We start from the raw sequence: 11,696 nt of genomic DNA, 5'->3' as shown, positions 1-11,696 counted from the left end.
TCCTCCCAAGCATGCTTTCAGGAATTGCTAGGGACTTGAGAGGCACAAAAGCACAAAACCATGAAAGACATTTCCAAAAAATTAAAGTGTCGTATATCTAATATAAATCTTGACAAAACCCATGTTCATGCATAAAAGTAATCGAGGGTCAGTATATTAAGCCAATTCGCGCGGTTTGGTTTGTTCGCTAGGATGCGCAACCGCCCAAGAAGTGTGTACACCTGTGTAGTTTGCTGATAAAACACATCTAACTGAAAGTAGCTAATTTATTCACCATGCAAGATGAAGTAAGCTAACTCGCCTACAAAACTGGAAGCAGTTTTGCTAATTCTCATTGACTTACTCATGTCTCAGTCTATGCTATATTTATTTGATCTTGCATAGAGATCTGTGCAAAAAAAAACTTGTAATTTTTTTCTGTTTTCCTTCTTATATACAGTTTCGCTTGAGTGAAACTTAGTTAAGTCTCGGTCCACTCAGACCTAGCCACACTCAATTGGAAATGAAGCTATACATTACCTGAAGTAGCACTAATTTACGATTTTACAGTGTCATCCATGTCTCTTAAAAAATGGAGGGAGAAAGAAAGAAAATATATTTTTAAAATGAAAAAGGGGAAATCAGAAGTACTGTTCCAAGTTGAACTCAAAATTTGGGAGGAGGCTCTGCTCTTGGCAGGGCAGCGAGAACTCATACTCCATCTCCGCGAAGGCCGGCTCCGCCTTGGCCCAGTGTAGCACCTCGCCATCGAGCACGCTTCGTACCTCGCCGTCGAGCATGCTGCCCACCTCGCCGCCGTAGTTCCGGTTGCTGCTGTTGCTGGAGCTCTCCCCGTAGCCCAGGCTCTCCGGGACGTCCAGCACGCAGCTGTAGTCCGCGGCGCCGAACCCGGCATCTTCGTCCGCGGCCTCCTTTCCACCGTAGAACTGGCCGTACAATGCCGCCGCGTTCGCCGCGCCGAGGTCCTCGGCGAACCTGGCGCCGTAGTCGGCGCACACCGGGAACGGGTCGAACACCGCCGTCTGCTTCGGAGCGAGGCTGCCGTCGGCCGCCGCGGCAAGGGGCTTGCGGTCTTCTTCTTCCGTGTCCGGCAATGCCGGCGTGGCCGTGTCGGCGGCGGCCATGGGTTTGTGCGTAGCGGGGTCGAGGCCTTGCTGCCGGAGCTTCTTCTTGATGCAACTATTCCAGAAGTTCTTGATTTCGTTGTCCGTCCGGCCCGGCAGGTGCGACGCGATCTGAGACCACCTGCACGCACACACGACACGCATCAGTAATTCAGTATGTTTTCCCAAATCTTTCTGCTAGCTCGAATCGACCTCCGCACTGAAAAATCAATACGAACTGAATGCATTGCGCGGAGCCGCGGACAGACCTGTTGCCGAGGATCTGGTGGAGCGCGACGATGTGGTCCTCCTCCTCCTGCGAGAAGCAGCCGCGCTTGAGGTCGGGGCGGAGGTAGTTGATCCACCGGAGGCGGCAGCTCTTGCCGCAGCGGTTCAGCCCGGCGAGCCTGGGGACGGAGCTCCAGCAGCCGACGCCGTGCCGGATGATGTGGTTGTAGAGCTTCTCGTCCTCCTCGGGCGACCACAGCCCCTTGCGGAGCTTGGGCTGCCCCACGCCGCCGGACGACGGACGTCCCATTCTATTGATCCCTCTCCGGCAGCTGAGCTAGGCAACACGGATGGACGGAGGTAATGATGCACCGACGGTTGCTTCCTCCCGATCGATGGCTGCCTGGTGGTGGTGGGTATGTATGGTCGGGTATATATGGGGAGAGCGTGCGTGGCAAGAACCTCAAGCTCACTCGGCGAGAGAGAAAGAGGGAGTGAGGTGAGGCAGCGATCATGTAGGCCCGAAGCAACGCAGAAGCAATGGATTGGAGTTCAAGACAGCTGCGGTTTGTGGCGCGCGCCGGGATAAAACAGTGCGCCGGCCGTGCGGAGGGGAGGGAGCAGAGACAGGCCAGGGGCACTGTGCCAGGGTGTGTTTCTCTCTTATCATGTGGTTTGTTGGGAACGTGACTTTCCTTCACAAGAAGGGAGCTCTTCTTTCTTCGCCGGTACACTGCTGATTAAGTGCGACACTCCTAATTAAGCCCCCAACGGTAGCCCATCAATGCGGCCACGGACCTGCGTGCTCCGCAATTAAGAATCGCGTCACGGCAGTGCACTAATAACTCGCATGATTTATCAGCTGAGAAGGAGAGATTACTGCTCATCAGGTCATGCTCCAGCTAACTGATCATCGACAAATAATCACCGGCCGATTAACCTCAAGGATCGCGTCGCTGGAAGCAGCGGCCCACCTTCCCTTGCCGACCTTCACGTTCCATCTGATATGCGTGCGAGCATGGGGGCCAAACAACGTCCCGTCCACTGTGCAGGTGCGCGTCCAGATACAGAGATGGATCGATGAATGGACATCGCTCAGACCTAATCAAATCGAAGCGATGCAAATGTGGTAAAAAATCGGGTCGCTGCTGTCTGTCTGTCTGTCCGCCTGACTGACAGCGGCCGGCCGGCCGGCGACGGGTGGAGCTGCACTGTCGTTCCAGAAGCAGGGAGGAGAAATAAACGCGGTGTCATCACTTGGCACCAGTGCTTATTACTGATCTAAAAGGTCTTTTTACTAAGCTCGACGGATGGATCGTTTTCATGTTTGCTTCGTGTTCGTGGCGGCAGCGACAATGGCGTCTCGGGGGAGTAATAATTAATCAACGCGCTGCCCGGCCGGGCCCGTCGATGATCTCACAATCACGATCGACACTCCATTTGCGAGCCAAGAAAAATCTCACAGTATATCTACGTACGTACGTGTCGGTGAAATGGCAAAATTAAGTTGTTGGCCGAAATTTCGCAGTTGTAATGATCGATTGACTCGACGTTACCAAAGCAGAAGAAAGGAAGGAAGGAAGAACATCGATCACACAATGGTACGGCGCACGTTACCATGAAGAAGAAAGGCTGTACGGCAGAGTCAGCTGGCGGTTCAGAAAATCAGCGGCGTCGACAACAGTGTTCACAAACGTGTTCAACTCCGGCATAGCTTTGCAGGCTAGTCATCCATGGACCGACGACAGTGGGTACAGCTCAATTCATCTGGACCCGATTGCCGCGTAAATCGTGTCGATCAGCAGGTAATTTGCCGTCACCTGCTAGCTTGCTTAGCTACAGAGAAAGTGAGGAGATGAAATCAAACAAAGCGAAGGCCTGAAACTTCCAGCTGAAAAAGTGAGGATTACGCTCTGCTTTGCTCTGGTGATCATGAAAACCAACTGATTAACATGACCTGCAGCAGGACTGCAAGGTCGCCGGGGAGGGCCCGGCTGGGTATAGCAGCAGTGCACGCCGAATAAAGCACAAGGCACCTGATCCTTGTACTTGAAGGGAAAAGGAGGTTTCTGTATATGTTGCACGAGTGGGCTAGACCGACAGATACAGTTGATAAAAAAAAGGACAGGAAAAAGCCATGCTCCATTGTTAACTAGCACGCACATTCAATGCATATATGAAGAGGGAGACCGCTTAATTATGTGTTGATCAGTTTCAACCGTGCAATGAAATCCCTGACGAAAAACAAGCATGCATGCATCTTCAGGCTTCAGTTTCATCACGAGTTGCATGCTTTGCGTTGCGGTGCTGCCACAGTACGTACGCGTCAGTTAATGAGAGAGAGAGAGAGAGAGAGAGAGAGAGAGAGAGAGAGAGAGAGAGAGAGAGAGAGAGAGAGAGAGAGAGTACTGTGCCGTTCCTTTTGGCAAAGTTGGAAGCTAACTTCACCAAACCAAAGGGCGGGGTTCCGTTACTGATCCACGAAGCGTACCTGTACTGTATACGTACCTCAACGATCGGTAGAGAAATCAATGCATGCACGACGACCAGCGCCTACGTTCACTAGCCAGTGTGTGTACTCGACCTAATTTGCGATGGAGACTGAACTGAACATGCATGTGATTCAGATTTCAGGACTTGAATATGTAGTTTATCTCACCAAGTTGAGTTCCATTTTGCATGTCCAAAATACAAAGATTTGTCATTGGTTTATAACCACGTCCCATTACAACTCCTGGACGATCATATACTCCTACTCTGCTATGTTAGAGCATCTTCAATCACGGTTGAAGCAGCCCAACCCCCGTTTGTTTGGCAGCGCAAGGAAGACTCATCACGGATAATACCTTGATTGTCTATGAATGCATGCATACTATTCGGCGTCAACGGGTGAAAAAACCTTATTTTGCCTTGAAGATTGATATGATGAAAGCATATGATCGTGTGGAGTGGTGCTATCTTCATGGTTATCTTTTGAAGCTTGGTTTTGCTCCGGGTTGGATTGATACTGTGATGCGTTGTGTCACTAATGTCCGATATGCTGTTAGGGTTAATGGTGAACTTACTGAAGTTGTTGTTCCTTCACGTGGTATTCGCCAAGGTGATCCAATCAGTCCCTACTTGTTTCTTATTTGTACTGAAGGTTTGTCAAGTCTGTTACTACAGAAAGGGAGATGTGGCGAGCTCCAAGGTATTCGTAACGGGCGTCATGGCCCACCTATCTCACATCTTCTCTTCGCCGATGACAGCATCTTCTTTGCAAGAAGTGATCCAAGGAGTGTGGCTGCTCTGGAGGCTACCCTTGATAAGTACTGCAGCGGGTCTGGACAATTGATTAATAAAGAGAAGTCCTCCTTATTCTTTGGAAATCATTGTGATGTAATGGTGAAGACTCGTGTCAAATCTCAGTTGGGAATAAGTAGTGAAGTACTTCATAAAACATATTTGGGAATGCCCACTGAGGTTGGACAGTCATCTACGGCTACTTTCAATATTTGGCCTGATAAAGCATGGCAGCGGATGCATGCTTGGTCGGATCGTCCTGCATCTCGGGCGGGCAAGGAGGCACTTTTTAAGTCTGTCATTCAAGCAATTCCTGCACATGTCATGAGCTGTTTTCAGTTTCCAATTTCCACTTGTGAGAAGTTCAGACAAATCATTGCGGACAATTGGTGGGGCTGCGAGGATGGGAAGGAAAAACTACACTGGAGGTCGTGGGAATGGCTAACTACACCTAAGTTTCTTGGCGGGATGGGATTTCGTGATATGGCCTTATTCAATCAAGCCATGCTTGGTCGACAAGGTTGGCGTATTCTTACCTCGCCGGATTCCCTTTGCGCCCGGGTTCTTAAGGGCAGATATTTTCCTCATGGCGATTTCTGGCATGCTATTGCACCTAGATCGGCCTCTTACACATGGCGCAGTATTTTATTTGGTCGTGAGCTACTGAAGCAAGGGGTACAATGGGGCATTGGTAATGGAGCTGTTGTTCGTATTAATGGTGATCATTGGATACCATCCACGCCACCTGATTTACTTCAAACGATGTCTCCGATACCGTCTACGGCTACAGTCAAGTGTCTTCTGGATGAGGACAGAGGTACGTGGTGTGAGGATACGGTTCGAGCATTTTTCAATGAGAATATTGCCAATGAGATTATGTTGCTTCCTATTGGTCGACATGGTGATGATGATTATGTGAGATGGCCTCACACGAGATTTGGAGAATACTATGTACGATCAGCGTATAATTTGGCTCGGACATCTCGTTTCCAACGTGTTCATAGTGTGCCTGGACGTGGAATGGCATCGGATGGCATGACTACTATGAAAAGTTGGAAATCTATTTGGTCTATCAAGGCTCCAAATAAGATGAAGGTGGTCCTTTGGAGGCTTGCTCACGATTGCCTCCCATCAGGTATCCAACTCCAACGTCGTCATGTGCCAACTTCTAACCTGTGTTGTTTCTGTGGGAGGACGGAAGGAATCGAGCACTCGCTGTTGTTTTGCCCTTTTGCTTATGAGATCTGGTCGCAAGTGAAGCAATCCTTCGACATCAAGCTATCGCGGTCTAACTTCTCTTTGCCAAAGCAATGGATGTTTGATTTCCTCTCTCGTTCCTCGGATCAGCAGGCCACAGTCATGGCTGTTACTATATGGCATATTTGGGAGGCGCGGAACTCTGTTCGGAACAATGAAGATGAGCCACATCCTGTCCGTACCGTTTTTCAGATAAAAGCTTATGTTAATTTGATCTTTCGGCATCTATACAAACCGGATCTTGTGCATAGGCGTGAGAGCATTGCCTCAAGTACCTCTTGGTCTCCGCCGCCGCCGGGTTCTATATTATTCATGCGTGATGCCGCCATCTTCTCTGAGCTAAGTAAGTTTGGTGTAGGTGTGGTTGCTCTCAACTCTGATGGACAATTTGTTATTGCATGTAGAGAAGCCAATTATGGTAGCCCTGATCCTGAATTAGCTGAGGCATGTGCCCTTCGGCGAGCAGTTAACCTTGCACGTGAGATGGGATGTGATTCGGTAATATTCGCCTCCGATTGCCTCTCTTTGGTGCAGAGAATCAATTCCCATGTTCGCGATCGTTCACTCGTTGGTGCTGTGGTCTCGGAGATCAAAGATGGCATGTCGAATATTCTTTTTTCTTGGGTCAAGTTTATTCGTCGGCAGTCTAATGTTTTAGCTCATAATTTAGCTAAATCGTGTTTGAGCTGTAATGGTCTTTGTGTTTTCACTTCTACTCCGGAATGTATCCGAGAGACTCTTTGTAATTACACTTCTACTTCGGTACACCCTCCCCCCTCACCCCCCAAACACGCGAACAGCCCAGATTAATCGATACCTCTTCATAAGTAAGGGCACGATGGTCATATATTAGAAATCATTCATCTGCTGTATACGATGTATAGTGAGCTGGGCCGGCCCATCTTTCCCTTCTTCTTTTTTCCGATTTTAAATCGCGAAAAAATATGAGGCTGAGAGGAATCGAACCAGGTTCTACCTAGTACAAAATTCAACGTGATAACCAACCGGCGACTTGAGCACTTGTGTTTAGGTAGTTCTGTCTTGTCCTTTTCTTCCTTGCTCTTTCCTGTTTCTGATTTCCTTTCTTTCTTAGCTTTTCAAACATTTTTTTCGGTTTTCATTTCCCTTTTTTTCTTTTTAGTTTTATTTTCCTTTTTGTTTTACTTTTTCTTTTGAATGTGCAAACTTTTTCAGTTTCCTTTAAAAAAATCAATGAACCTTTTTTTTAATATTGATGAATCTTTCTCGAGATGAATGATTTCTTTTTTAGAGTAGATGATTTTTAAGATGCATGATTTCTTTTTCCGAGCATGATTCAAGATGACTCTTTATTCATTTCCTGCAAAAGTTGAGTAAAGATTTCTTTTTTTCTAAATTGATGAATCTTTATTCAAGATGAATGATTTCTCAAGATGAATAAAGATTTTTTTTTCTAAATTGAGGAATCCTTCTAGCAACCGAACACCCTTCATTGAACATGGTCTAGTTTTGGATATTTTTGAAATGACCCCAACTTTTGCAGGAAGGTGGGCATTGCCCATGGTAGGCACCAGTGATAGGTTTGAATCATTTATCGGTCTTTTTTCATCGGAAAAACTCCAGAAAATGCAGAACTTGTTGAAAATCCAAACAACTTGGCATGGTGTCTTGAATTGGTCATACAAGGCCATGAAAAAATTGGGGCCATTTCAAGGATGTGAAGAAAACAACGTGCTCTCAAAGAGAGCCTTCTGGCAACCGAACACCCTTCATTGAACATGGTCTAGTTTTGGACATTCTTGAAATAACCACAACTTTTTTAAGTAGGTGAGCATGTCCATGGTAGACATCCATGTCAAGTTTGAATGATTTCTGACATCGTATGCAAGTCGTGACACGTCCGACCATTTATCGACCTTTTTTGGCTGAGAAAACTTCAGAAAACGCAAAATTCATCAAAAAAACAAAAAAAAAAGTTGGCATGGTGCATTTAGTTGGCCATACAAGGTCATATAAAAAATTGGGGCAATTTCATGGATGTCGAAACACAACGTGCTCTCAGGCGGAGCTTTCTGACCTACCTGAATACACTCATTTGAACATGGTCTATTTTTAGATATCCTTCAAATGACCACAACTTTTCCAAGAAGTTGAGCATGCACATGGTAGGCATCTATGTCAAGTTTGAACTATTTTCGACAGTGTATGCAAGTTGCCACATGTCCGAGCATTTATTTTCTTTTTTTTTACCGAGAAAACTCTAGAAAATGCAAAAATTATTGAAAACCAAAACAACTTGCCATGGTGTCTTGAATTGGCCATACAAGGCCATGGGAATAATTGGGGCCATTTAATGGATGTCTATTTTTGGATACGCTTGCAATAACCCAACTTCTGCAAGCAGGTGGGCCTACCCATGGTAGGAATCCATGCCAAGTTTGAACGATTTTCGATACCGTATGCAAGTTGCGACACGTTAGGCAATTTATCACCCTTTTTGACAAAGAAAGCTTCAGAAAATGTAAAATTTGTAGAAAACCAAAAAACCTTGGCATGGTGCCCTGAATTGTTGCCAGTGAAAAAAAATTAGGTCATTGGACGGATGTCGAGAAAAAACATGCTCCCAAACGGAGCCTTTTGACCTACCCCGACACCCTACGTTGAACATGGTGATTTTTCTACACGAATACAAAAAAATCGAGCAAATTGAAAAAAATTGTTACAAATTTTTATTCGTAGTTTTCTTGAAATTCCAAATTTAATAGTGACTTTCCTAAAATGTTAAAAGAAAAATGTTCGGGTTCAAAATTTTGTTAGCTCTTTGTAAAAATGTTTGTGTTTTGACATTATGAGCAATTTGAAAATACAAAAACATTCCAAGGAATTCATAAAATGTTCGCATTTTGAAATAATTGTTCATAGTTTCAGAAAATGTCCATGTTTTCAGGTTTGTTCCTCTTACAAGAAAATGTTCGTATTTTAAAAAAAATTGTAGTTTCAAGAAATGTTCTCACTTTCAATTGTGCTCTTATTTTTCTAAAACAAAGTTTGAGGGTCTGAAACGTTGTTCACAAAAGGTTTGTGTTTAAAAAAATATGTTCACAGATTTTGAAAATGTTTGGGTTTAAAAAAAATTACTTTGTGAAACAGAAATTCACATACGAAATTTCAAAAAAATAGATCGTTTTGGACTAGTGATGTTATGCACTCGCAGGAGCTTGTGTGTTAGATCCGCGCACCCATTTATGTATTTGTGAATTGGTGTTAAAGTGTTGCCGCTTTCACTAATTCTTTAGGCGTGGCAGTCTGTAGCACTTGAGTTAGGCAGCCAAAGTGGCTAGCAGCGGTTGGAATTATATGGCTGGTCGTGAGTTCGATACCCATATAGGGCGTAGTTTTTGTTGATTTTCCAGCGCAAATGGGCCGGCCCAGGTTAGCTGTGCCTGTGCCGTATTCCAGCGTAGAGGAGGTCCTCCTACGTACAAAACTGGATACGATTTGTCAAAAGTCTAAATTATCCTTTATACGCTTTGTGAGGGGGTGTACCGAAGCATTCCTCTTGTAATTATGTTGCTTGATTAATAAAGTGCCGACGTTTTCTTAAAAAAAAAAACCTCACCGTCCATTTGCAAACACTCAAATCCATACAAAACCATGCATGCAACGTTGATTTTATACATAGTTCATATATAGGTAGATAAAAACAAACTTCATCGGAAAAATAGGATTGTAAAGATACTAGCCTACTCCTAATCCTCGTCGAAGAAGAGCTCAATGACCCCCTTGCCGAAGCCGATGGCCTTGTAGTCATTGGCGGCAGGTCGAATCGATGGTGTCTCCTCGTCATCATCGTCATCCGGGAGGAGCCGCTCCCGCTTGACGTCGCAGAGGTGGATTTTGCGTCGGTTCTCCGCCACCACCCGCGTGGACTCGAGGGAGTCGAGGATGGTGCAGATATCGGCCACGATGGTAGGGCCGATGGTGAGCTTGGCGAAGGCGGCATTGCCTGTGTGCTCGGCCTCGAGATCGAGCTCAAGCAACGATTCCGCCGGGATGCTCCGTCTCCTCAGCTTGGGCAAGGAGGAACTGCTCATCTGCCTCCTCCATGGAGAGGAAGTGGATGTTGTCGCCCTCGCCGGCCGTCGCATCGCCAGCTTGAACTTGGTGGCGGGGTCAACCTGCATGCCCATCTCCTCCTACTACTATTCCAAGCACGGCTCCGATGAGCTCAGAGGTTACCCGGCTGCAATGCTGACCGCGTCATGCCTCGGTGGCGTGCACCTCTGTCGCAAGCTCCGCTCAATGCTCCAACATGAGCATCTTGTAGTATATGACCTTCTCGTGGACCATGGCTGATGACAAGGTTAGAATGGACAGGGACACGCTGACAATGGGGACGGGAGGGGAAGGGGAGGAAATGTAACGCCCCGATCAAGTCCACCGGTTCATCCACCGGTCCCTCGCCGATGAGCCTGGAATCTAGACTCGCCTCATAGACCAACACTAGTCTTTTTATGCGCATTTTTTCCTCACTCATGTGCAAACAGGGTCAACTTTTTTGGGTTGGTCACCCATACTCAATTTGCTCCAAGCCAAACACCCTTAACTTTACATGAAGCCTGATCTTGACTTGCCTTCTCCACAAAGGAAAGCGAAAAGGAAAGCAAAAACCCGCAAAAAAAAAAGAGAAGGAAAGCAGAAAAATCGAGCAGAATATGAATCATGCCGGTTGCCTTGCCTCCTGGCTGTGGCTCCTCTTTCAAAGTTATGCAAGCCCAAAGCTAAACTAATCGCCCACATAAAAACATAACAATACAATACTCCATAGATCATAGTCTCAATCATGCCATATAAAGTTGGTTGTTAATCATATACAACTACAAATGAATTAGCGTGGCCACACGTTGATTGTTAATTTGCTAATCTCATGAAGATTTTTGAAAAACAATAGAGAGGAATTATGGAGAGGTTTGGTGCATGCATGTGTAGTGCTTTAGGCCGTTGCCGTTGCAACAGATGGCGTAATGTGCACTTGTCTAGCATGAGTAACCCGCATGATTAAGTCGTTCAGCACAATGGCCGCAGGACAGCTAGTTGTTCAAGCCATGCATGAAAACTCAATAATTAATTAAGCTCACCTAATTAGGCTGCCTTTTTCATGGTAGGGCTAGATAGTACTGATTCTTTAGACTATCTCTTGCTTGTTCACAGAATATTGATTAGGTGGTTTGTGCTGGTTAATTAAGGTAGGTGGTTTGATTTGGCTTCGATGATGACATATGCTAGAATCTATGAGATTGGACTGGCACCATGTATTGTAACACAAGATTTTGTATGGGTAAGGTGATGACAATAAACTGAAGAGCAATGTGCAACTGTTAATTTGTTTTCTTCTGCCGTTAAGCTCTCTAGCTAGCTAGCTTGGCATGTTTCGCCATGGAACGAAATTGATGTACATGTTGTTCTCACTAAAGATTGTTAGCTTCTGATCAGGGTTTTATATATTCAACAGCCGTGCATGCAATCTAGATTCTAGAAACAGAATCATTGACTGGCGAGTGAGCTTACCGACTAATAATTCAGTGATTGATTTCTCAACTATTCAAGCTCATGTTCTCCGAAACTAACCAATAGCCAGTCGTGATTTGATGGAATATTTGCTACACACTGCACCCCATAGAAAATGTTATCGCGTCACTAGCTCATTACAGAGTACATTTCGTATCAAGCGATTTGTTGATTAATTAATTAATTAGCTGGTGATCCAAATGGTGTCACCTCAAATCCAAGGTTCTCCGTCATGCACGTATATATCAGTCGGAGCCACTATTACTGCTCCATGAAAGG

The 11,696-nt window shown here is 45.7% G+C and overlaps 1 protein-coding gene across 1 annotated transcript; it reads right to left on the bottom strand.

Moving 5' to 3' along the window:
- Positions 1 to 476: 476 nt before the first annotated feature.
- LOC123180347 (myb-related protein Hv33) lies at positions 477 to 1,906 on the bottom strand. The gene is made up of 2 exons (XM_044592388.1): positions 1,373 to 1,906; positions 477 to 1,245 (listed from the first exon to the last, which is right to left on the bottom strand). The coding sequence occupies exons 1-2, from the start codon at positions 1,639 to 1,641 to the stop codon at positions 621 to 623; spliced, it is 894 nt and encodes a 297-aa protein (XP_044448323.1). The 5' UTR covers positions 1,642 to 1,906; the 3' UTR covers positions 477 to 620.
- Positions 1,907 to 11,696: the final 9,790 nt, after the last annotated feature.

The sequence above is a fragment of the Triticum aestivum genome, chromosome 1A (assembly GCF_018294505.1).
Source record: "Triticum aestivum cultivar Chinese Spring chromosome 1A, IWGSC CS RefSeq v2.1, whole genome shotgun sequence".
Lineage (NCBI taxonomy): Eukaryota > Viridiplantae > Streptophyta > Magnoliopsida > Poales > Poaceae > Triticum > Triticum aestivum.
Note: the sequence above shows the minus strand (reverse complement) of the source record. Positions and strands in the feature narration are given on the sequence as shown.

Coding starts and splice junctions, on each gene's coding strand:
- LOC123180347 (XM_044592388.1), bottom strand. CDS start 1,641: ATGGGACGTCCGTCGTCCGGCGGCGTGGGGCAGCCCAAGCTCCGCAAG. Junction 1,246..1,372: donor CACCAGATCCTCGGCAACAG/GTCTGTCCGCGG, acceptor GTGTGCGTGCAG/GTGGTCTCAGATCGCGTCGC.